The sequence below is a fragment of the Aquarana catesbeiana genome, linkage group LG12, assembly GCF_042186555.1.
Source record: "Aquarana catesbeiana isolate 2022-GZ linkage group LG12, ASM4218655v1, whole genome shotgun sequence".
Lineage (NCBI taxonomy): Eukaryota > Metazoa > Chordata > Amphibia > Anura > Ranidae > Aquarana > Aquarana catesbeiana.
The window spans coordinates 18679106-18705097 of NC_133335.1; the positions used below are offsets into that span (position 1 = coordinate 18679106).

At 47.0% G+C, this 25992-nt stretch overlaps 1 protein-coding gene across 4 annotated transcripts in view; it reads left to right on the plus strand.

Annotated features, from left to right (window-relative positions):
* NOL4L (nucleolar protein 4 like) overlaps window positions 1–25992 on the plus strand; it is a 57888-nt gene that overhangs the window by 2057 nt on the left and 29839 nt on the right. The window contains exons 1-2 of one of the 4 annotated variants that reach the window (XM_073607283.1): window positions 18960–19476; window positions 19611–19737. In XM_073607283.1, coding sequence (XP_073463384.1) covers window positions 19333–19476; window positions 19611–19737 — 271 coding nt within the window. In that variant the 5' untranslated portion in view covers window positions 18960–19332. Of the gene's footprint in view, window positions 1–18959; window positions 19477–19610; window positions 19738–25992 lie in introns of those variants that run through there. The other 3 variants (XM_073607282.1, XM_073607284.1, XM_073607286.1) reach the window with 3 other exon arrangements.

The following is a 25992-nucleotide window of genomic DNA, read 5'->3' on the forward strand; positions in this document are numbered from 1 at the left end:
TCCCCCTATATATACTACTATTTATATATATACCCCCCTGTATATACTACTATTATATATATACCCCCTATATATACTACTATTATATATATACCCCCTATATATACTACTATTATATATATACCCCCTGTATATACTACTATTCTATATATATACCCCCTATATATACTACTATTATATATATATACCCCCTGTATATACTACTATTATATATATACCCCCTATACTCTTATTAACCCCCTATATATACTACTATTATATATATCCCCCTGTATATACTACTATTATATATATACCCCCTGTATATACTACTATTATATATATATACCCCCTATATATACTACTATTATATATATACCCCCCTATATATACTACTATTATATATATACCCCTGTAATATACTACTATTATATAATATACCCCCCTATATATACTACTATTATATATATACCCCCTATATATACTACTATTATATATTACCCCCTATATATACTACTATTATATATATACCCCCTGTATATACTACTATTATATATATATATACCCCCGTATATATACTACTATTATATATATACCCCCTGTATATACTACTATTATATATATACCCCCTATATATACTACTATTATATATATACCCCCTATATATACTACTATTATATATATACCCCCTATATATACTACTATTATATATATACCCCCTGTATATACTACTATTATATATATACCCCCTATATATACTACTATTATATATATACCCCCTGTATATACTACTATTATACTATATACCCCCTGTATATACTACTATTATATATATACCCCCTGTATATACTACTATTATATATATACCCCCTATATATACTACTATCTAGTATATATATATATATACCCCCTATATATACTACTATTATATATATACCCCCTGTATATACTACTAATATATATATACCCCCTGTATATACTACTATTATATATATACCCCCTATATATACTACTATTATCTATATACCCCCTATATATACTACTATTATATATACCCTGCAGGCATTATATACCCCACCTACCTCAATTATTATATGTCCCCCCCCCCCCCGTATCTCCATATACACTACTAGTGTGTGTGTATATATATATATATATATATATATATATATAAAACCTTGGCTGTATACATATACTGTATGTATACTGGTGTCAGTGGATGTAATAATAACTGACACCAATGTTGGAGATAACTCCGCCCACAGTACAGTCGTCCTATCAGTGCCGGGTTTAGGAATACAGGACATGTAGTGGTGGCGGATCCCCGATGCCTGACTGGTGCTCAGCGGGCCATGTGTTCGGTACCAGGGCTATATACAGGGCTATGATTATATATACTCCCTCCTCTATACTGTTATGATATGTCATATGTATGATTATGGTACCCAGTCATTGTCTTATTATCTTCTATATCCTTCAGCCCCTATTACTACTACTCCCAGCATTGTACAGTACTATAATGTGTACTGGTTGTGTCTTACCTTGTTGTATTTGTAGTCATTATTTTATGTCTGATTTGCCACTATATACAGTGTGTGTGTATAGATAGGCCTCACAATAACTCCCCAGATAATATTACCCCCCCCCCCTTTGTAATGATCCGTCCTTTATACATTGTGTACAATTGCTTCCTAAATAAAGGTTTTTTTTTCTTAGTTCTTTTATGCAGTCAGGTGACCACAAAGCTGCGGCACTTCTCTGGACAGCGGAGGGTCCCACACCAGTGCTGTATATCTGGGAGCTGTGACGTCATCCCGCTGGCGTGCATGTCTCCAAGGGTTGGGAGAAGAGTTCCCTGTCCACTAGAGAGAGGAGTAAGCTGGGGCGCCGGAGCTTTGTGGTCACATGATTCCATAAAATAATATTCAGGATGCGATTTATTACAGAATATATACAGGGGTGGGGGGTTGGGATCAGAGCTTAGGGGAGCATTGAGCTGGTGAGTTATTGTGAGATCTGTCATTTTTTTGTAACGGAATCAACATCATTAGAGATCCTCAGATCCTGGTCCAAACTCTCCTGAGCTGTCCCCTGGTGCAACTATGCATAGTAACCAATCAGCTTCTAGCTTCAGCTTGTTCCATTAGGCTTTGAAAATGAAAGCTAGAATCTGATTGGTTGCCGTGCACAGCTGCTCCAGTCTTAGCCCTGGTTCACAATGCTCAGACATGAAAGTCGCACACCTGTCGATCCGACTTTGCCCTGCGATTTCAGTCCGACATCGATCCGACTTACTTGCAACTTTAACCACTTCAGCCCCGGAAGGATTTACCCCCCTTCCTGACCAGAGCACTTTTTGCGATTCGGCACTGCGTCGCTTTAACTGACAATTGCGCGGTCGTGCGACGTGGCTCCTAAACAAAATTGACATCCTTTTTTCCCCACAAATAGAGCTTTCTTTTGGTGGTATTTGATCACCTCTGTGGTTTTTATTTTTTGCGCTATAAACAAAAAAAGAGCGACAATTTTGAAAAAAAAAAAAAACACATTTTTTACTTTTTGCTACAATAAATATCCCCCAAAAATATATAAAAAAACATTTTTTTTCCTCAGTTTAGGCCGATCGTATTCTTCTACATATTTTTGGTAAAAAACAAAATCGCAGTAAGTGTATATTGATCGGTTTGTGCAAAAGTTATAGCGTCTACAAAATAGGGGATCGATTTATAGCATTTTTATTATTTTTTTTATTTACTAGTAATGGCGGCGATCTGCGATTTTTATCATGACTGCGCCATTATGGCGGACACGTCGGACAATTTTGACACATTTTTGGAACCATTGTCATTAATACAGCGATCAGTGCGATTAAAAATGCATTGATTACTGTAAAAATGTCACTGGCAGTGAAGGTGTTAACACTAGGGGGGCGATCAAGGGGTTAACTGTGTTCCCTGGGAGGTGATTCTAACTGAAGGGGGAGGGGACTAGCTACAGGAAGTGACAGATTGTGGTTCCTAGCCAATAGGAACACACGATCTGTCACTGCTGTCAGATCAGGGAAGTGTGTGTTTACACGCACTCGTCCCTGTTCTGTGTCTCCTGGTCACGATCGCTCGTGGCCGGTGGTCATCGCCACTGTCGGCCACGAGCATCGGCGCCGCCACTGTGCAGCGGGTGCGCATGCCTGCTATCCGGACCCCGCGAGCCAATGTATAGTTACGTGGTTTCGCGCAGGAAAACTGCGGTGGCCGGTCCGGAAGCGGTTAATGAACTGTGATCCGATTTTGATTCAACTCTATAGTAGTGCGGCTTGTTGAGGTTTCCAATGACCTCTGAACACACGTCGCATCAGTTACCATGCTGATCGGACTTGGAATGCGACTTTGGAGCCCGCCCATTATTTTCTATGGGCTATAATAGCACCCAAGTCAGACCAAAGTAGTGCAGGAACCTTTTCTAAAGTTGTGTGATTTGTGTCGGATCAGGTAAGACGGCTCTCATAGGGACACATCGAATTTGACATGTCATGCGATGTCATTGTCACAAGCTGGATACTTCAGTGTGAACCAGGTCTGAGGCTACTTTCACACTGAGGCGCTTTTTATGGGCGCTACAGCGCTAAAAATAGCACCTGTAAAGAGCCTCTCCTGTGTCTCCAGTGTGAAAGCCCGAGGGACGGGAGGAAGTAGAAAGCCCGAGGGGCAGGAGGAAGTAGAAATCCCGAGGGCCGGGAGGATGTAGAAACCCAGAGGGGCAGGAGGAAGTAGAAATCCCGAGGGCCGGGAGGATGTAGAAAGCCAGAGGGCCGGGAGGAAGTAGAAAGCCCGAGGGCCGGGAGGAAGTAGAAAGCCCGAGGGCCGGGAGGAAGTAGAAAGCCCGAGGGCCGGGAGGAAGTAGAAAGCCCGAGGGTCGGGAGGAAGTAGAAAGCCCGAGGGTCGGGAGGAAGTAGAAAGCCCGAGGGGCAGGAGGAAGTAGAAATCCCGAGGGCCGGGAGGATGTAGAAACCCAGAGGGGCAGGAGGAAGTAGAAATCCCGAGGGCCGGGAGGATGTAGAAAGCCCGAGGGCCGGGAGGAAGTAGAAAGCCCGAGGGCCGGGAGGAAGTAGAAAGCCCGAGGGCCGGGAGGAAGTAGAAAGCCCGAGGGTCGGGAGGAAGTAGAAAGCCCGAGGGTCGGGAGGAAGTAGAAAGCCCGAGGGTCGGGAGGAAGTAGAAAGCCCGAGGGTCGGGAGGAAGTAGAAAGCCAGAGGGTCGGGAGGAAGTAGAAAGCCAGAGGGTCGGGAGGATGTAGAAAGTCCGAGGGGCGGGAGGATGTAGAAAGCCCGAGGGGCGGGAGGAAGTAGAAAGCCCGAGGGGCGGGAGGAAGTAGAAAGCCAGAGGGTCGGGAGGAAGTAGAAAGCCAGAGGGTCGGGAGGATGTAGAAAGTCCGAGGGGCGGGAGGATGTAGAAAGCCCGAGGGGCGGGAGGAAGTAGAAAGCCCGAGGGGCGGGAGGAAGTAGAAAGCCCGAGGGGCGGGAGGAAGTGGAAAGCCCGAGGGGCGGGAGGAAGTGGAAAGCCCGAGGGGCGGGAGGAAGTGGAAAGCCCGAGGGTCGGGAGGAAGTGGAAAGCCCGAGGGTCGGGAGGAAGTGGAAAGCCCGAGGGTCGGGAGGAAGTGGAAAGCCCGAGGGTCGGGAGGAAGTGGAAAGCCCGAGGGCCGGGAGGGAGGAAGTGGAAAGCCCGAGGGCCGGGAGGGAGGAAGTGGAAAGCCCGAGGCCCGGGAGGAAGTGGAAAGCCCGAGGGCTTTCACACTGGAGCGGTGCGCTGGCAGGACGGTCAAGAAAGTCCTGCAAGCCGCATCTTTGCAGCGCTGTAGGAGCGGTGTACACACCACTCCTAATGCGCCCCTTCCCATTGAAAACAATGGGGCAGCGCCGCCAAACCGCCAGCAAAGCGGCGCTTTGCGGGCAGTTTTAACCCCCCGACTAGCGGCCGAATAGCGCCGCTAAAACGACGGTAAAGCGGCGCTAAAGATACCGCCAGCACCCGCCCCAGTGTGAAAGTAGCCTTAGTCAATTCCCCCTTAATGGGTTTAGTGAAAGTTGCAGCTGGGCACATGGAGAAAGCGCAGATTATAAACCAGCTGATGCTGGAGAACACTTTCCATTAGTAATCACAATGTTGTGGAGGAGGAAATTCCCCTCTGCGACTTTCTGCGATCCGTTCTTTGTCTTTTAGTTTGTTTAGACCGCTTTAAGACCAGGCCTTTTCTGGAACTTTTTGCTTGTAAGTTTAAATTAGTATATTTTGCTAGAAAATTACTTGGAACCCCCAAACATTATATATATATATATTATACACACACAAATGCTACGTGACATAAAATATTGCAACGACTGCCATTTTATTCTCTAGAGTCCCTGTAAAAAGATATATATATTTATTTATTTTTTTATAACAGGGACACTAGAGAATAAAATGGCGGTCATTGCAATATTTTATGTCACGTGGTATTTGTACAGCGGTCTTCCAAAAGCACCTTTTTTGGAAAAAATTCACTTGTTTGAATAAAAAACAAAACAGTAGTTAGCCCGATTTTTTAATATAATGTAAAAGATGATGTTACGCCGAGTAAATAGATACCTAACATGTCCCGCTTTAAAATTGCGCACGCTCGTGGAATGGTGACAGACTACAGTACTTAAAGCAGAACTTCAGTCATCTATTAAATCTTCTGCCCTTGTTGTTGTTTTAACTTTGGATAGTAAAATATTTTTTTTTTCTGCCAGTAAATCCCTTATACAGCCCACTTCCTGTTTCTTGTCTGGTCATTAGCCTAGGCTTATGACATAATGCACAGCTCTCTCTCTCTCATCGCAAAGATGTTTTTATTACAAATTTTGTGACTGCTGTTCCTCTTTAATAAGTGCCCAATATAGTCCCCGCAGTATTGTGCAAATTACAAATGATGTGAGCAGACTGCATTTCCTCTTTAAAAATATCCATAGGCGACGCTTTAAAAAATTTTTTTACAGGTTACCTGTTTAGAGTTACAGAGGAGGTCTGGCGCTAGAATTATTGAGCTCACTCGGAAGATCGCGGCGATACCTCACGTGGGTGATTTGAACACTGTTTACATATGCGGGTGCGACTTACGTACGCGTTCGCTTTTGTATGCAAGCTCAGCGGGACGGGGGGGCGCTTTTACATTTTTTTTTTCTTATTTATTTAATTTTTTTATTTTTACACTGTCCTTTTTTTTTTCTTTCTTTTTTTAATCACTTTTATTTCTATTACAAGGAATGTAAATATCCCTTGTAATAAAAATAAGGATGACAGGTCCCCTTTATTGAGAGATTTGGGGTCAAAAAGACCTCAGATCTCTTATTTACGTTTAAAAGCAAAAAAAAAAAAAAAAAAAAGTAATTTTGCCTTTATGAGGAGGAAAAAAAATCATCCTTTTAAGGCCTAGAAGGCAGAAGTGACATTGGACATCGCTCTGGTCCTCCAAGAGCATAGAGCTGAGTGGGGGCTATCTTGCCCCCATGCACCCGACACATCTGATTGGCTCCGGGGCTAACCGACCAGGAAGCGGCAAGAGGGGGGGGGGGGATGCGGTGCGATTCCTGTGTGCAACTCACATGCGGCGTCCTGCAACTCACAAGTGTGAACCTCCAGGCTCAGCGTTGCAGGCATCGCATGTGATTCGCACAGGAATCGCATTGCATACCTGTGCACATCACATGCGATGTCTGTGTGGTGCGATTTGAGCCATACACCTTGTATGGCTCAAATTGCATCGCATGTGTACCAAAATGGTGCAGGACCCTTACTTTTTTAAAAAATTTTTACCCTCACCTGAATAAACACCCATGCAATGCGATTTTAGCGATCGCACTGTATTTTGCGAGCCTTTTCGTGGTGTTGTTTAACCTAACGACCCCCGCAGCAGATCGAATGGACGCCCTGCAATGGCAATGCGGTGTGGGAAACTCTCAGGATTCGCTGCATTTCCCACATCGCATCAGCGTGACCCAGCAGTGAGTCGATCGAAGCCACGATCTATCGCCAAATGATGCTTCGGATTTTCCACCCTTCTTATATAAATCCCCATCACTCCTATCTTATGGGGCTAAGCTCCTCCTTTTGCTGTTCTAAATGTGGCCATTTAGATGTGGATTTGCACCGTGCTTTTTGCACGTGTCCCAAGATCAAACGTTTTTGGAACTCAGTAGTGCACTTCGCCACCACCGACCCTTAAAGCGGAAGTAAACCGTTTGAAAAAAACCCCTGGGTCCAAATTTGCGGCTCACTTCGCCGTGGTGAAGTAAGTTGAAAGTGGGAGCGAGTACCTGTCAAAACCAGGTCCCCGCCCCCCCCCTCCCCCAAAAGGTGCCAAATGTGGCAGCGGAGGGGTGGAGGCAGCCAAGTGAAGCTTCCCTTTTTGGGTGGAGCTCCGCTTTAAGTTTTTTCAAAATGTTTGCCCTTAGGTACAAGGGAGAAAGCAAAAATAGGGATTTTTTAAGGTGCAAGACAATTCTGTATGATAAAATAATAACATTTTATTGTGTGTACAAATTGTTAAAAACATCCCAGATACGAATTTTTAAAACCACTGCAGAAAATCCATGCGGCTCGAACATGACAGCAGTCAGTTCAGCTCTACATGTTTCACCAAAATATGGCTTCTTCAGGACTGTTACCAATAACTGCATTTAATGTCACTATAAATAAAACATACAATTTGTGAGTAAAGAAAAAAAGCAAGGAAAGAAATGATGCATATAAATAATCACTTTGATCAATAATTTACATATTTCCAATCGTATCGGAGGAGTGTCATACCAGGGTGCTCAGAGGAACCAAAAAACTTGAGAAGCTTGTGTGTCCAGGAGATCAGTCCAGGGAGATATATCAAAGGCCATTGAAGGGACATGTCCCCTACATTTACACCTATAAAAGGTTAAATACCACCCTTAGGTTTCCTTTTATAGGTGTAAATGTAGGGGAGTTGTCCCTTCAATGTCCTTTAATACACTATATTACCAAAAGTATTGGGACGCCTGCCTTTACACGCACATGAACTTTAACGGCATCCCAGTCTTAGTCCGTAGGGTTCAGTATTGAGTTGGCCCACCCTTTGCAGCTATAACAGCTTCAACTCTTCTGGGAAGGCCGTCCACAAGGTTTAGGAGTGTGTCTATGGGAATCTTTGACCATTCTTCCAGAAGAGCAATTGTGAGGTCAGGTACTGATGTTGGACGAGAAAGCCTGGCTCACAGTCTGTGCTCTAATTCATCCCAAAGGTGTTCTATCAGGTTGAGGTCAGGATTCTATGCAGGCCAGTCAAGTTCCTCCACCCCAAACTTGCTCATTGATGTCTTTATGGACCTTGCTTTGTGCACTGGTCCAAATCATTTGGTGAAGGGGGGATTATGGTGTGGGGTTGTTTTTCAAGGGTTGGCCTTGGCCCCTTAGTTCCAGTGAAGGGAACTCTTAAGGTGTCAGCATACCAAGACATTTTGGACAATTTCATGCTCCCAACTTTGTGGGAACAGTTTGGGGATGGCCCCTTCCTGTTCCATGACTGCGCACCAGTCCACAAAACAAGGTCCAAAAAGACATGGATGAGAGAGTTTGAGGTGGAGGAACTTGACTGGCCTCAACCCGATAGAACACCTTTGGGATGAATTAGAGTGGAGACTGTGAGTCAGGCCTTCTCATCCAACATCAGTGCCTGACCTCACAAATGCACTTCTGGAAGAATGGTCAAACATTCCCATAGACACACTCCTAAACCTTGTGAACAGAATTCCCAGAAGAGATGAAGCTGTTATAGGTGCGAAGGATGGGCCAACTCAATTTCGAACCCTACAGACTAAAGCCTCGTACACACGGTACAATTGTTCACAGACTGTTGTCCTAAAATCTGACCGTTAGTACTCTCCTTTTGACAATTGTTGTCCAACTTTCAGCCAACAAATGTTGGATGACAGGCTAGTAAATTTTCAGCAGACAATGGTTTGGCGTCTGATTTTCGTATGGTCAGTACACAATTCCGTCACACAAAAGTCGAAAGTACAAACACGCATGCTCGGAATCAATGCTCACCAAACACGGAATCAGCAGAAGTGGCCCAAGGGGTGGCGCTCAAGAGCTGAAATTCCTCGTAGAACGTCACTACATTCGTGTTTGTTGCACGACAATTGTGTACCGTTAGTATGCAAGACAAGATCCTGGGACACGCCCTTTGGACAAAAATCAGACAATTGGTTGTGGCCAACAATCTGATTGTGTGTATGAGGCTTAAGGAAGGCCATAAACGCTCGAATTTCAAAATAATTTTCTTTTTTTTTTAAATTTTTAATTTTGTGCGTTTTGTGATCCGATGACGCCACCATTGATTTCCAAATTCGACCGACCAAGCCTTCAATTTCACCTCATGTTGCTACAGAATGAATTTTCGTGGCTGGAAATCTTCTTTTCTTTCCGGGAATTTTCTTTTTCTTGCACATGCGCATTTCTTTTTCAATTACATTACTCGCAGGATTCTCCCACCATTGATTAGAAAATCATTAGTTTTTCAAAAAATTTCCAACATGTCCGATTACTCAAATTTGATGGCCGCACGAAAATCAGCTGTTGCTGCAGCCCATTAATGGTGCGAAATTCGAACGAAAATTCTTCGATAAGATTTTGACCCATGTATGGCCTGCCTTAGACTGGGATTACTGTGTAAAGGCAGATGTCCCAATACTTTTGGTAATATAGTGTATATCAAAGGTCGTAGGAGGGACAAGTCCCCTATAGTCCCCTATATTTACACCTATAAAAGGAACCTTAATGGTTGTATTTAACCTTTTTATAGGTGTAAATCTAGGTGACATTTCCCTCCTATGGCCTTTGATATACAGTGGAACCTTGGTTAACGAGTAACACGGTTAACGAGCATTTTGAAAGACGAGCAACTTTTTTTTTTTAAATCCTGACTCAGTTTGTGAGTGTTGTCTTGCAAAACTAGCAGAATTCAAGCGAATGGGGTGTGCAGTACCGCATTTGGCCAGAGGTGCGGGGGGCGCCGGTGACACTCGGAACGGTTTGGAGCCGTCCCGAAATACTCAGAATCACTCGGAAACACTCTGTTCCCGAGTGTTTCCGAGGCTTTCCAAGTTCAGCCGAGCTGTCTCTGAGTATTTCCGAGGCTCTCCGGCGCCCCCCCCAACTCTGGCCATATGCGGTATTGCATGCGTTAGAAGTCAATGCGGAACGAATTATCTTCGTTTCCATTGACTTCTATGGGAAAACTCTCTTTGATATGCGAGTGCTTTGGATTACAAGCATTCTCCTGGAACGGATTATGCTCATAATCCAAGGTTCCTCTGTATCTCCCTGGACTGATCTCCTGGACACACAAGCTTCTCAAGTGTTCTGGTTCCTCTGAGCACCCTGGTATGACACTCCTCTAATACGATCTAAAATATGGTTATGTAAATTATTGATCAACGTGATTATTTATATGCATCATTTCTTTCCTTGCTTTTTTTAGTTTACTCACAAGTTGTATCTTTTATTCATAGTGACATTAAATGCAGGTATTGGTAAGAGTCCTGAAGAAGCCATACTTTGGTGAAACATGTAGAGCTGAACATGTGAGAGCCGCATGGATTTTCTGTAGTGGTTTTAAAAAAATCATATCTTGATGGGGATGTTTTCAACAATCTGTACACACAATAAAAGTGTTATTTTATCATATATTTAAAAAATGGTCTTGTGAAATGTCTGGCACCTTAAAAATCCCTATTTTTTGCTTTCACTTTTGTATACATTTTTGGGATGTGGTGCCCTCAATCCCTGGACACCTGGTAACCTTTATATTGCCCTTAGGTAGTCAACAATCTATAGTAGAATGTTTTCAATACACCCACTGGTACCAAACTAAATTATTAACCAATGACCCTCCCATTACTTTCTCCCCCCCCCCCCCCATAATATGTTTTGTAATCCATTGACTGAGGCCTCCTCAATCTTCCTCTTCCTTCTAACCACTAGAATGACCACCAACCATCCAAGTGCTTCTCACCATTCACCCCTGGACCCAGCACTGCTAGCTTGGCACCGAGCTGTACTAACAGAATGTACATCGTTATGATTATCTTATTTTATTAGTCATGCCTATTGTTGATTGCATTCTCGCATAAAAAAAAGAAAAGGCCTGAAGACATCTCCCTATACATCATGATCATTAGAACTCTTTTTTTTTTTTTTTTCTGCTACCTGACGATCGTGCTTTTTGACTTGTTCTGTTTGTAACCTTAAAGGCTGGAAAAAAATAAATACACCATGGAGATATATTCTTGAAGGTTCGATGTGTTCGTTCGATGTGTGTGTTCAGAAATGTTATTCTACATACCTTGAATGGTAACGAGTGGTTATTTGAGTTATTGTCGCCTTTCTATCATCTGGAACCAGTCTGCCCATTCTCCTCTGATCTCTACCCGGCATTTTCCTGCACACAACCTCCGCTCACTGGATATTTTCTCTTTTTCCCACCATTCTCTGTAAACCCGAGAGATGGTTGTGTGTGAAAATCCCAGTAGATCAGCAGTTTTTGAAATATTCAGACCAGCCCGTCTGGCACCAACAACCATGCCACGTTCAAAGTCTCTTACAGTGCCTTGCAGAAGTATTCACCCCCCTTGGCATTTTTCGTGTTTTGTTGCCTCACAACCTGGAATTAACATGGATTGTTTGAGGATTCGCATCATTTCATTTACAGAACATGCCCACAACTTTGAAGATTTTTTTTATTTTTTATTGTGAAGCAAATAACAAATAGGACAAAATAACAGAAAAAGTCAATGTGCATAACTATTCACCCCCCTAAAGTCAATACTCTGTAGAGCCACCTTTTGTGGCTATCACAGCTCCAAGTCACTTTGGATAAGTCTCTATGAGCTTGCCACATCTTACCACTGGCATTTTTGTCCATTCCTCCTGGCAAAACTGCTCCAGCTCCTTCAAGTTGGATGGTTTGCGCTTGTGAACAGCAATCTTTAAGTCTGACCACAGATTTTCTATTGGGTTGAGGTCTGGGCTTTGACTAGGCCATTCCAACACATTTCCATGTTTCCCCTTAAACCACTCAAGTGTTGCTTTAGCAGTGTGTTTGGGGTCATTGTCCTGCTGGAAGGTGAACCTCCGTCCTAGCCTCATATCACACACAGAGGGGTACAGGATTTGCTCAAGAATATCCCTGTGTTTAGCACCTTCCATCTTTCCCTCAACTCTGACCAGTTTCCCAGTCCTGACTGCTGAAAAACATCCCCACAGCATGATGCTGCCACCACCATGTTTCACAGTGGGGATGGTGTTCTTTGGGTGATGTGAGGTGTTGGGTTTGCACCAGACATAGCGTTTTCTTTGTTGGCCAAAAAGTTCAATTTTAGTCTCATCAGACCAGAGCACCTTCCTCCATACATTTTGGGAGTCTCCCACAAGCCTTTTCGCAAACTCAAAACGTGCCATTTTGTTTTTTGCTGAAAGTAATGGCTTTCTTCTGGCCACTCTGCCATAAAGCCCAACTCTATGGAGCTTATTATCAAAAAAAAAAAAGGGGGGGGGGGTGCTATCCATGAGGACCAATTAAATGGAATCTGTAGTTTATTGTCTACTAGTTTGGGCTTTGGAAGTGACTGCCTTGGCTTTGGTTTATGAGACGCCTAAGTCAATGTGTGTATAAATGCATACAATATATATATAAGCAAATATCTAATATAATAGGCAAATAAAAATCTAAAAAAATAAATAATATAATAATAATAACAATTTAAAAAAAGGTTATTATTGTTATTATAAATAAAAATATATATAAAAGAATAAATAAACAGTCAGTGTGTGTATATATGCATACAATTTATACTAATATCTACAAATGAGATGGATATAATTGAATTTTCCGGCTGTGCGTGGTGTGATCGGAGGGACGGTTGCGCCATTGAAGCGTTATCTGATTGTAATGCTCGGTATATAATGGTAACAATCATCTTTAGTGCTGAAGAGACGTATTAATTGGCAGTAAATTGATCGGGTCTCATGTTGTCATGCCAATTATTCCTGAACACACCGCCAATCAGCCTCCACTTGTAAATGTTGTTAATTAGCTATTAATTAGGACTCGGGTGTCGTCCTTTTGATTGGCTTCACCCGCTGATCAGCGTATTGGAAATATATGTCCATGATTGTTTTATAGATCTTGTGTTTATGTATTTATTATGGTTTTGTGGTAATGGGAGTCTTATTTGTTTACATTTTCTTTTTCATGTGCAAATATGCTATATATATATATATACACACACACATACAGTGGGGACGGAAAGTATTCAGACCCCCTTAAATGTTTCACTCTTTGTTATATTGCAGCCATTTGCTAAAATCATTTAAGTTCATTTTTTTCCTCATTAATGTACACACAGCACCCCATATTGACAGAAAAACACAGAATTATTGACATTTTTGCAGATTTATTAAAAAAGAAAAACTGAAATATCACATGGTCCTAAGTATTCAGACCCTTTGCTGTGACACTCATATATTTTACTCAGGTGCTGTCCATTTCTTCTGATCATCCTTGAGATGGTTCTACACCTTCATTTGAGTCCAGCTGTGTTTGATTATACTGATTGGACTTGATTAGGAAAGCCACACACCTGTCTATACAAGACCTTACAGCTCACAGTGCATGCCAGAGCAAATGAGAATCATGAGGTCAAAGGAACTGCCTGAAGAGCTCAGAGACAGAATTGTGGCAAGGCACAGATCTGGCCAAGGTTACAAAAAAATTTCTGCTGCACGTAAGGTTGCTAAGAGCACAGTGGCCTCCATAATCCTTAAATGGAAGACGTTTGGGACGACCAGAACCCTTCCTAGAGCTGGCCGTCCGGTCAAACTGAGCTATCGGGGGAGAAGAGCCTTGGTGAGAGAGGTAAAGAAGAACCCAAAGATCACTATGGCTGAGCTCCAGAGATGCAGTCGTGAGATGGGAGAAAGTTGTAGAAAGTCAACCATCACTGCAGCCCTCCACCAGTCGGGGCTTTATGGCAGAGTGGCCCGACGGAAGCCTCTCCTCAGTGCAAGACACATAAAAGACCGCATGGAGTTTGCTAAAAAAAACACCTGAAGGACTCCAGGATGGTGAGAAATAAGATTCTCTGCTCTGATGAGACCAAGATAGAACGTTTTGGCCTTAATTCTAAGCGGTATGTGTGGAGAAAACCAGGCACTGCTCATCACCTGTCCAATACAGTCCCAACAGTGAAGCATGGTGGTGGCAGCATCATGCTGTGGGGGTGTTTTTCAGCTGCAGGGACAGGACGACTGGTTGTAATCGAGGGAAAGATGAATGCGGCCAAGTACAGGGATATCCTGGACGAAAACATTCTCCAGAGTGCTGAGGACCTCAGACTGGGCCGAAGGTTTACCTTCCAACAAGACAATGACCCTAAGCACACAGCTAAAATAAGGAAGGAGTGGCTTCACAACAACTCCGTGACTGTTCTTGATTGGCCCATCCAGAGCCCTGACTTAAACCCAATTGAGCATCTCTGGAGAGACCTATAAATGGCTGTCCACCAACGTTTACCATCCAACCTGACAGAACTAGAGAGGATCTGCAAGGAGGAATGGCAGAGGATCCCCAAATCCAGGTGTGAAAAACTTGTTGCATCTTTCCCAAAAAAGACTCATGGCTGTATTAGATCAAAAGGGTGCTTCTACTAAATACTGAGCAAAGGGTCTGAATACTTAGGACCATGTGATATTTCAGTTTTTCTTTTTTAATAAATCTGCAAAAATGTCAACAATTCTGTGTTTTTCTGTCAATATGGGGTGCTGTGTGTACATTAATGAGGAAAAAAATGAACTTAAATGATTTTAGCAAATGGCTGCAATATAACAAAGAGTGAAAAATTTAAGGGGGTCTGAATACTTTCCGTCCCCACTGTATATATACCGGTATATAGATATATATATATATATATATATATATATATATATATATATATATATATATATATATATATGGCAGCTGAAAGTGGGTGGGATATATTAGGCATCAAGTGAATACGTTGTCCCTGAAGTTGATGTGTTGAAAGCAGAAAAAAAATGGGCGTTGTGTTTGGGGGGGGGGCTGCGTAGCCAAATTGTAATGGCTTAAAGCAGTGATCTCCAAACTGCGGCCCTGGGGCCAGATGTGGCCCTTTGCATGCCTCTAACTGGCCCTTGGGGCATTATTCCATCCACAACTGACACCAAGGATGGGGTTCTATTCCTCCCACCGATATCAATAGGGCACTATTCCTTCCACTAAAACCAATTATGGGGCATTGTTTACTCCCACTGGCCACAGTCCGGCCCCCATAAAATCTGAAGGACATTAAACTGGCCCTTTGTTTAGAATGTTTGGAGACCCCAGGCTTAGAGGACTGGGTGAGAGAAAATCCCTTCTTAGACAGCGGTCACTGCAACAGGTATCCCCATTGAAGGATTTACCCTCAGTTCCTGTTCTGGTGACAACTGTAAGGGTTCATGCAGATGGCATTACAGTTTGATTGATATTTTTTCAGCCTGATGTTTAGCTATGGTGTTGATTTCACTGATTTGACATACATTTTCCTACTTGCAAATGTATATAATGTAAAACCAAGAAAACATATCCAGCGTTGAATGTAGTGAAAGTCGTTATTATTATTATTATTATACAGGATTTATATAGCGCTAACAGTTTGCACAGCACTTACATAGAAAATAAATTTGTGCCGCTCTCCAGAGGAACTCTGTTTACAAAAGTCACATCCGTCCTCCTGAGCTCCTCCCACTAACGCGTTTCACCCACAGTAGGGCTTATGGTGTAATAAAACTGACCGATCAATGGGGATTAGAAACATTTTTTATTTACATTCACAAGGGCTTGCAAAAATGTCACTGATCGATCCTCATCCGCTACAATCAGCTGACTTTGGCCAATAGAAACTGCCACTATCGTCCGCCATGCCATTTTTATCTCACGCGAACGTTGTCCAATTTTGATCGTGACTGTGTTTTTTTTTTATCATGATGATGTTTTTTTTTTTCCTATCGTGATGGTGTTTTTTTTTTTTCCTATCGTGATGGTGTTTTTTTTTTTCCTATCGTGATGGTGTTTTTTTTTTTCCTATCGTGATGGTGTTTTTTTTTTTTCGTGATGGTAGGTTTTTTTTATTTTATTTTGTGAAGGTGTTTTTTTTAACGTGATGGTGTGTTTTGTTTTGTTTTTATCTGGATGGTGTTTTCTTTTATCGTGATTTTTTTTTTTTACTATCGTGATGGTTTTTGTTTTTTTTTCTATCGTGATGGTTTTTTTTTTTTGCATTCTTGAGAACCATTTAGGCTCCTTTCACATGAGCAGCCAGGGGGCAGTAAAAACAAGCATTTGATCTGCTTTTTTTTTTAGCACCCCCCACCTCTCACCTACAAGCAGACACGGTGTCCCTTGGAGCAGTACACATCGCTGCGGGTGCCACAATTTAATGCTACAGGCAGCGCCACCAGTCTGGAGACACGAGATCAGGTGTCCCCATTGGAGAAGTTCCTCTTTCTTCCTGTTCTGGTGACAACATTTTGGAGTTGTAAAAAAAAAAACTCAGCGTGCGTTCTTGTGCGATTCTGCATCCCCACGTGGTGCCATTTTGCAGCTCATTCATTTGATTGGGCTGAAATTGAACCGAGAAATTAGTGCAACTTTTTAAAAAAAAAAATCGCGTTGGTGCACGTGATCTGGTGCCTGCAAACGAACTGCGTTTGTGACCTGCATTTGGGGGTGTCGTTAGCAAAGCATTGGCACCGGCGGCAGATCTCAAGGGCAGTGCGTTTTTAACGCTGTGTCGGAAAGCTGCACAGGAACGATTCTTTCCTACGTTCTGTCCTTCACAAGCCACAATAAACTCGCCGATCCAAATCGCAGTGAAGAAGCGCAATTTCAAAGCCGAACTAGTGTGACCACCCCGGGCTTAAGGCCGGTTCACACCAGTGGCTGTTTGTTTTGTCTTCTGGTGTTTTTACTAAAAGGCGCGGCTGTACCTTTAGACGGCAAGACGGCTCCTACGCCCCCGCCCCCCCCCCCCGTCCTTCTTTAGGATTCATCCCCGCCCCTTTAATACATAGTCGCAGTGACAATGGGCGACCTTTAAACCCTTTTCACCTCTCTGGTCCTCCTGCTTTGTTCAGACGCATTGTGGGCGGGAATCCAGATAGCGAGCCGCGCTTTGCCCGCGGAGACGGGTTTCAATTCTTTAGGGATATGCACTTTAAGAATTCCCTGCAGATATTTGTACATTGCTGTGCCCTGGGGAAGGATTGTAAATGTATTGTCCTGGAAATCCCTCATCGCCCCTTTATAAACCTTCGTACTGGATGAGGAATACAAGATTTCTAGGAGATGGAAATCGCCAAATTTCACATCAGCCTCAACAATGCCGTTTGGTAAAGTGGAACTCCGGGCATGGAAACTTTCAATAAAAAGAATCCTGAATCGCCACAAAAGATATAAATCCATTTGCAAACCCAGATATTACCATATAAAGGTAGCAGTGACATCATCACTGGGCTGTACATAGCCTGTGCAGAGAGCAGAGCTGTGGGAGAGGCCCAGCAGGCCCCACCCACTACTGGCTGCCTGCAGAAAACTGCAGGAGGGGGTGGAGACAAGACCAGTCACCATGAACAAGGAGAGAGCAGAGCTGTGGAAGGGGCCCAGCAGGCTCCACCCACTACAGAAAACTACAGTAGGGGGGTGGAGACAACCAGTCACCCCGCACAAAAAGAGAGCAGAGCTGTAGGAGGAGTCAGCAGGCTCCACCCACTACAGGCTACTGGTAGAAAACAACAGTAGGGGGGCGGAGACAAGACCAGTCTCCCTGCACAAGGAGAGAGAGCAGAGCTGTAGGAGGAGCCAGCAGGCTCCACCCACTACAGGCTGCCTGCAGAAAACCACAGGAGGGGTTGGAGCCAAGACCAGTCACCCTGCACAAGAAGAAAGATCAGAGATGTGGGAGGGGCCAGCAGGCTCCACCCACTACAGAAAACTACAGTAGGGGGGTGGAGACAACCAGTCACCCTGCACAAGGAGAAAGCAGAGCTATAGGAGGAGCCAGCAGGCTCCACCCACTACAGAAAACTACAGTAGGGGGTGGAGACAACCAGTCACCCTGCACAAGGACAAAGCAGAGCTGTAGGAGGAGCCAGCAGGCTCCACCCACTACAGGCTATGAGTAGAAAAGGACAGTAGGGGGTGGAGACAAGACCAGTCTCCCTGCACAAGGAGAGAGCAGATCTGTGGGAGGGGCCAGCAGGCTCCACCCACTACAGAAAACTACAGTAGGGGGTGGAGACAACCAGTCACCCCGCACAAGGAGAGAGCAGAGCTGTAGGAGGAGTCAGAAGGCTCCACCTACTACAGAAAACTACAGTAGGGGGGTGGAGACAACCAGTCACCCTGCACAAGGAGAAAGCAGAGCTGTAGGAGGAGTCAGCAGGCTCCACCCACTACAGGCTACTAGTAGAAAACTACAGTAGGGAGGCGGAGACAAGACCAGTCACCCTGCACAAGGAGAGAGAACAGAGCTGTGGGAGGGGCCCAGCAGGCTCCACCTACTACAGGCTGCCTGCAGAAAACTACAGGAGGGGCAGAGACAAGACCAGTCACCCTGCACAAGGAAAGAGAGCCGAGGTGTGGGAGGGGCCCAGCAGGCTCCACCCATTACAGAAAATTACAGCAGGCACAAGGAAATGATAAACAAAATTGATAAAGGGACAGTGTAAAAAATAAAAAGTAAAATGAGATTTATTTTTTTAAATAGATTTATAAAGCCACATCCCTCCGTGCTCGCGTGCAGAAGCGAATGAATATGTAAGCCGCCCACCTGACCCTGCCTTTTCCTAGCGCTTTTTGTTTACAAGTTTGAATAAAAATGTTGCAAATGTGATCCAAAATGAATTACGTTTTCTTTAAAGCTATAAAATAAAGTAAATGACATAAAAAAAGGAGGAAATGATGGTCTTCCCATAATAAAGCAGTTGGGTGTTTTCTTTGTCTGGAATGGAGGAAGGTAATGCCGGATTTGGAAGCAGTCAGTCCAGTCTGGTTGTCAGTGGGTCTTCCAGGGAACACAGATTGTTAGTTTCAGTTTTTGGAACTGATTGTGATTGGACCATCCATGCTTTAACCTGCCCCAGGAAGGTGATTGCTGACAGCTGATTGGTTGCTCCAGCCCCTCTTCCTCTGCGCTGGTAGTGTGCGTTGTGCTCTTTGTGTGCGTTTGTTGTGATCAGGGCAGAGGACTCTGGGATGCCTCCAGCCTGCACCCAACTTCCGTATTCAATTTTTATTGCCTGCAGGAGAGGTGGCCAAAGTCTGAGGAGTGCCTGTGCCTGGGGACGGGCTGCCGGCCTAACTGCATGCTCTGCGTCTCTCACTTCTCATGGCCTCCAGGTAGAGTCTGCTCTGACCTGTCAGGGACACGGGTGATGGAGAGATGCCTGCAGGGTTAGCTTGTCTGTCTGTCTGTCTGTCTGTCTGTCTGTCCATCGTCTGGACTCACAACATCGTTTTTTTGTGTCTTTCAGGATGAGATCTCGGTGAGAGGGGACGAGTCGGATATGAATGACCCCACATGGGCAGATAAGTCGGGGTGCCCCAGCGAGGAGGAGAAGATGAGGAGCCCCCAGAATGTGCCGGGCCCTGGTGAGGACGGTGAGTTGGCTCCGGGGGTTGGGGAGGGAAGGGTTACACGGAGGAATGTGCAGGAGGAGCAGGTCAGGGTTTCAGAGGGGTGTGTTACACCTGGATGAGCCGTATTGTAAAAGGTAAATAGACTAAACAGACACATTGCCATTCAGGGCAGAGAGCACTTCCAGGGAGTTCGGGCAGAGGCCATCTTGTGTTACTACTGAGCTGGAGAGGACAGAGTGTCAGGGGATAGGCTGCATTGTGGTGGGAGATGAGCAGGAATATGATTTATAATGCATTGTGGTGGGAGATGAGCGGAGATGTGATCTATAATGCAGTGTAATGGGGGACGAGGCAGTGGAGTGCATTGTAGTGGGAGATGAGATAGTGGGGTGCAGTGTAGTGGGGGATGAGGCAGTGGGGTACAGTGTAGTGGGGGATGAGGAAGTGGGGTACAGTGTAGTGGGGGATGAGGAAGTGGGGTACAGTGTAGTGGGGGATGAGGCAGTGGGGTGCAGTGTAGTGGGGGATTAGGCAGTGGGGTACAGTGTAGTGGGGATGAGGAAGTGGGGTGCAGTGTAGTGGGGTGCAGTGTAGTGGGGGATGAGGCAGTGGGGTGCAGTGTAGTGGGGTGCAGTGTAGTGGGGGATGAGGCAGTGGGGTGCAGTGTAGTGGGGATGAGGAAGTGGGGTGCAGTGTAGTGGGGGATTAGGCAGTGGGGTGCAGTGTAGTGGGGGATGAGGAAGTGGGGTGCAGTGTAGTGGGGGATTAGGCAGTGGGGTGCAGTGTAGTGGGGTGCAGTGTAGTGGGGGATGAGGCAGTGGGGTACAGTGTAGTGGGGATGAGGAAGTGGGGTGCAGTGTAGTGGGGGATTAGGCAGTGGGGTGCAGTGTAGTGGGGGATGAGGAAGTGGGGTGCAGTGTAGTGGGGGATGAGGCAGTGGGGTGCAGTGTTGTGGAAGATGAGGCAGTGGGGTGCAGTGTAGTAGGGGATGAGGCAGTGGGGTGCAGTGTTGTGGGGTGCAGTGTAGTAGGGGATGAGGCAGTGGGGTGCAGTGTTGTGGGGGATGAGGCAGTGGGGTACAGTGTAGTGGGGGATGAGGAAGTGGGGTGCAGTGTAGTGGGGGATTAGGCAGTGGGGTGCAGTGTAGTGGGGGATGAGGCAGTGGGGTACAGTGTAGTGGGGGATGAGGAAGTGGGGTGCAGTGTAGTGGGGGATTAGGCAGTGGGGTGCAGTGTAGTGGGGGATGAGGCAGTGGGGTACAGTGTAGTGGGGGATGAGGAAGTGGGGTGCAGTGTAGTGCGGGATTAGGCAGTGGGGTGCAGTTTAGTGGGGGATGAGGCAGTGGGGTGCAGTGTAGTGGAAGATGAAGCAGTGGGGTGCAGTGTAGTAGGGGATGAGGCAGTGGGGTGCAGTGTTGTGGGGTGCAGTGTAGTAGGGGATGAGGCAGTGGGGTGCAGTGTTGTGGGGGATGAGGCAGTGGGGTGCAGTGTAGTGGGGGATGAGGCAGTGGGGTGCAGTGTAGTGGGGGATGAGGCAGTGGGGTGCAGTGTAGTGGGGGATTAGGCAGTGGGGTGCAGTGTAGTGGGGGATGAGGCAGTGGGGTGCAGTGTAATGGGTAATGAGGCAGTGGGGTGCAGTGTAGTGGGGGATGAGGCAGTGGGGTACAGTGTAGTGGGGGATGAGGCAGTGGGGTGCAGTGTAGTGGGGGATGAGGCAGTGGGGTGCAGTGTTGTGGGGTGCAGTGTAGTAGGGGATGAGGCAGTGGGGTACAGTGTAGTGGGGGATGAGGCAGTGGGGTGCAGTGTAGTGGGGTGCAGTGTAGTAGGGGATGAGGCAGTGGGGTGCAGTGTAGTGGGGTGCAGTGTAGTAGGGGATGAGGCAGTGGGGTACAGTGTAGTGGGGGATGAGGCAGTGGGGTGCAGTGTTGTGGGGTGCAGTGTAGTAGGGGATGAGGCAGTGGGGTGCAGTGTAGTGGGGGATGAGGCAGTGGGGTGCAGTGTAGTGGGGGATGAGGCAGTGGGGTGCAGTGTTGTGGGGTGCAGTGTAATGGGTAATGAGGCAGTGGGGTGCAGTGTAGTAGGGGATGAGGCAGTGGGGTGCAGTGTAGTAGGGGATGAGGCAGTGGGGTACAGTGTAGTGGGGGATGAGGCAGTGGGGTGCAGTGTAGTGGGGTGCAGTGTAGTAGGGGATGAGGCAGTGGGGTGCAGTGTAGTAGGGGATGAGGCAGTGGGGTGCAGTGTAGTGGGGGATGAGGCAGTGGGGTGCAGTGTAGTGGGGGATGAGGCAGTGGGGTGCAGTGTAGTAGGGGATGAGGCAGTGGGGTACAGTGTAGTGGGGGATGAGGCAGTGGGGTGCAGTGTAGTGGGGTGCAGTGTAGTAGGGGATGAGGCAGTGGGGTGCAGTGTAGTAGGGGATGAGGCAGTGGGGTGCAGTGTAGTGGGGGATGAGGCAGTGGGGTGCAGTGTAGTGGGGGATGAGGCAGTGGGGTGCAGTGTAGTGGGGTGCAGTGTAGTGGGGATGAGGCAGTGGGGTGCAGTGTAGTAGGGGATGAGGCAGTGGGGTGCAGTGTAGTAGGGGATGAGGCAGTGGGGTGCAGTGTAGTAGGGGATGAGGCAGTGGGGTGCAGTGTAGTGGGGGATGAGGCAGTGGGGTACAGTGTAGTGGGGGATGAGGAAGTGGGGTACAGTGTAGTGGGGGATGAGGCAGTGGGGTGCAGTGTAGTGGGGGATTAGGCAGTGGGGTACAGTGTAGTGGGGATGAGGAAGTGGGGTGCAGTGTAGTGGGGGATTAGGCAGTGGGGTGCAGTGTAGTGGGGTGCAGTGTAGTGGGGGATGAGGCAGTGGGGTACAGTGTAGTGGGGATGAGGAAGTGGGGTGCAGTGTAGTGGGGGATTAGGCAGTGGGGTGCAGTGTAGTGGGGGATGAGGAAGTGGGGTGCAGTGTAGTGGGGGATTAGGCAGTGGGGTGCAGTGTAGTGGGGTGCAGTGTAGTGGGGGATGAGGCAGTGGGGTACAGTGTAGTGGGGATGAGGAAGTGGGGTGCAGTGTAGTGGGGGATGAGGCAGTGGGGTGCAGTGTTGTGGAAGATGAGGCAGTGGGGTGCAGTGTAGTAGGGGATGAGGCAGTGGGGTGCAGTGTTGTGGGGTGCAGTGTAGTAGGGGATGAGGCAGTGGGGTGCAGTGTTGTGGGGGATGAGGCAGTGGGGTACAGTGTAGTGGGGGATGGGGAAGTGGGGTGCAGTGTAGTGGGGGATTAAGCAGTGGGGTGCAGTGTAGTGGGGGATGAGGCAGTGGGGTACAGTGTAGTGGGGGATGAGGAAGTGGGGTGCAGTGTAGTGGGGGATTAGGCAGTGGGGTGCAGTGTAGTGGGGGATGAGGCAGTGGGGTACAGTGTAGTGGGGGATGAGGAAGTGGGGTGCAGTGTAGTGCGGGATTAGGCAGTGGGGTGCAGTTTAGTGGGGGATGAGGCAGTGGGGTGCAGTGTAGTGGAAGATGAGGCAGTGGGGTGCAGTGTAGTAGGGGATGAGGCAGTGGGGTGCAGTGTTGTGGGGTGCAGTGTAGTAGGGGATGAGGCAGTGGGGTGCAGTGTTGTGGGGGATGAGGCAGTGGGGTGCAGTGTAGTGGGGGATGAGGCAGTGGGGTGCAGTGTAGTGGGGGATGAGGCAGTGGGGTGCAGTGTAGTGGGGGATTAGGCAGTGGGGTGCAGTGTAGTGGGGGATGAGGCAGTGGGGTGCAGTGTAATAGGTAATGAGGCAGTGGGGTGCAGTGTAGTAGGGGATGAGGCAGTGGGGTACAGTGTAGTGGGGGATGAGGCAGTGGGGTGCAGTGTAGTGGGGGATGAGGCAGTGGGGTGCAGTGTTGTGGGGTGCAGTGTAGTAGGGGATGAGGCAGTGGGGTACAGTGTAGTGGGGGATGAGGCAGTGGGGTGCAGTGTAGTGGGGTGCAGTGTAGTAGGGGATGAGGCAGTGGGGTGCAGTGTAGTGGGGTGCAGTGTAGTAGGGGATGAGGCAGTGGGGTACAGTGTAGTGGGGGATGAGGCAGTGGGGTGCAGTGTTGTGGGGTGCAGTGTAGTAGGGGATGAGGCAGTGGGGTGCAGTGTAGTGGGGGATGAGGCAGTGGGGTGCAGTGTAGTGGGGGATGAGGCAGTGGGGTGCAGTGTTGTGGGGTGCAGTGTAATGGGTAATGAGGCAGTGGGGTGCAGTGTAGTAGGGGATGAGGCAGTGGGGTGCAGTGTAGTAGGGGATGAGGCAGTGGGGTACAGTGTAGTGGGGGATGAGGCAGTGAGGTGCAGTGTAGTGGGGTGCAGTGTAGTAGGGGATGAGGCAGTGGGGTGCAGTGTAGTAGGGGATGAGGCAGTGGGGTGCAGTGTAGTGGGGGATGAGGCAGTGGGGTGCAGTGTAGTGGGGGATGAGGCAGTGGGGTGCAGTGTAGTGGGGTGCAGTGTAGTAGGGGATGAGGCAGTGGGGTGCAGTGTAGTAGGGGATGAGGCAGTGGGGTGCAGTGTAGTGGGGGATGAGGCAGTGGGGTGCAGTGTAGTGGGGTGCAGTGTAGTGGGGGATGAGGCAGTGGGGTGCAGTGTAGTGGGGTGCAGTGTAGTGGGGGATGAGGCAGTGGGGTGCAGTGTAGTAGGGGATGAGGCAGTGGGGTGCAGTGTAGTAGGGGATGAGGCAGTGGGGTGCAGTGTAGTAGGGGATGAGGCAGTGGGGTGCAGTGTAGTGGGGGATGAGGCAGTGGGGTGCAGTGTTGTGGGGTGCAGTGTAATGGGTAATGAGGCAGTGGGGTGCAGTGTAGTAGGGGATGAGGCAGTGGGGTGCAGTGTAGTAGGGGATGAGGCAGTGGGGTACAGTGTAGTGGGGGATGAGGCAGTGAGGTGCAGTGTAGTGGGGTGCAGTGTAGTAGGGGATGAGGCAGTGGGGTGCAGTGTAGTGGGGGATGAGGCAGTGGGGTGCAGTGTTGTGGGGTGCAGTGTAATGGGTAATGAGGCAGTGGGGTGCAGTGTAGTAGGGGATGAGGCAGTGGGGTGCAGTGTAGTAGGGGATGAGGCAGTGGGGTACAGTGTAGTGGGGGATGAGGCAGTGAGGTGCAGTGTAGTGGGGTGCAGTGTAGTAGGGGATGAGGCAGTGGGGTGCAGTAGAAGTCACTGTATACAGAATAGAGTGTGCTGATCATCTTGTGCCCAGCCTCCAGTACGGTAAGGTGACATTGTCAGTTGGATGTCACCCGGCGGAGCGAGGGTCGAGCTGGGGGGGGGGGGGGGGGGTGTACAGTGTGTGACTGGCAGGGATAATACAGCTTAATCCTTGTAAGATCAACTGAGATTCCGTGAAAGAAGGAAATGGGGGAGGGGAACGTCTCCTGCCACTGGCAACCCCAGTTGGTGCAGATTTGCAGCCCACACACTGATACACACACTGGGACACATACATGTACACATAAATGCTGTACACACACACACTGGGACAAATATATGTACACATAGATGCTGTACACACACTCATTGTGACACTCACACTGACCCACTTATTTATAGTGGCCTATATCTGTATCTTTATTATATTATGTATAACACACACACAAATCTAATAATAATAAATAAACATAGATGTACTGGTATTGCTCTGAACACGGATCACGTCCTCTGCTGTATATGGAGTAGTATGGTGGGGAGTCTTGGTACAGGGGGTGTCATCATCAGGAAATGAAATATCTTTTCTCAAGTCAGGCTGTGATCGTTATCGGAGAGAAAGTGACAAAAGTTAATTGAATTTATCAGATTTGTGATTTTATTCATTCCTTGCTCAGCCCTGAAGACTGGATCCCGGGGGATTTATGTGTATTTCATATACTTGACAAAGTCAGCGTCCTTTTATAATAATTTCCAGGGATACGTCTTTAATTCTGCCCCACCTACGATGGTTGGTGCTGGAATTCTTAAAAACAATCCAAATCCTAGATGACATCTAAAGGTTTCCTTTGCTGTCCGTGTCACTGCTGGGGAGATTTCCTCTCACTTCCTGTCCTGGTGACACAAGGAAGTGGAGGAAAAACATACCAGTGGGGACACATACAGCAATAAAGACCAGACAGAGGTTCTAACCCTACCCTAGCTCGACTGCTGTATTCAAATTCAGAAGCTGGAGAGACCAGTGCTCTGACTTGGGTATTCCACTCCAAAAACATGAAATCCATAGCATATATAGCCGGCAAGTTATACAGTGCCTTGAAAAAGTATTCGTACCCCTTGACGTTTTCCACATTTTGTCATGTTACAGCCAAAAA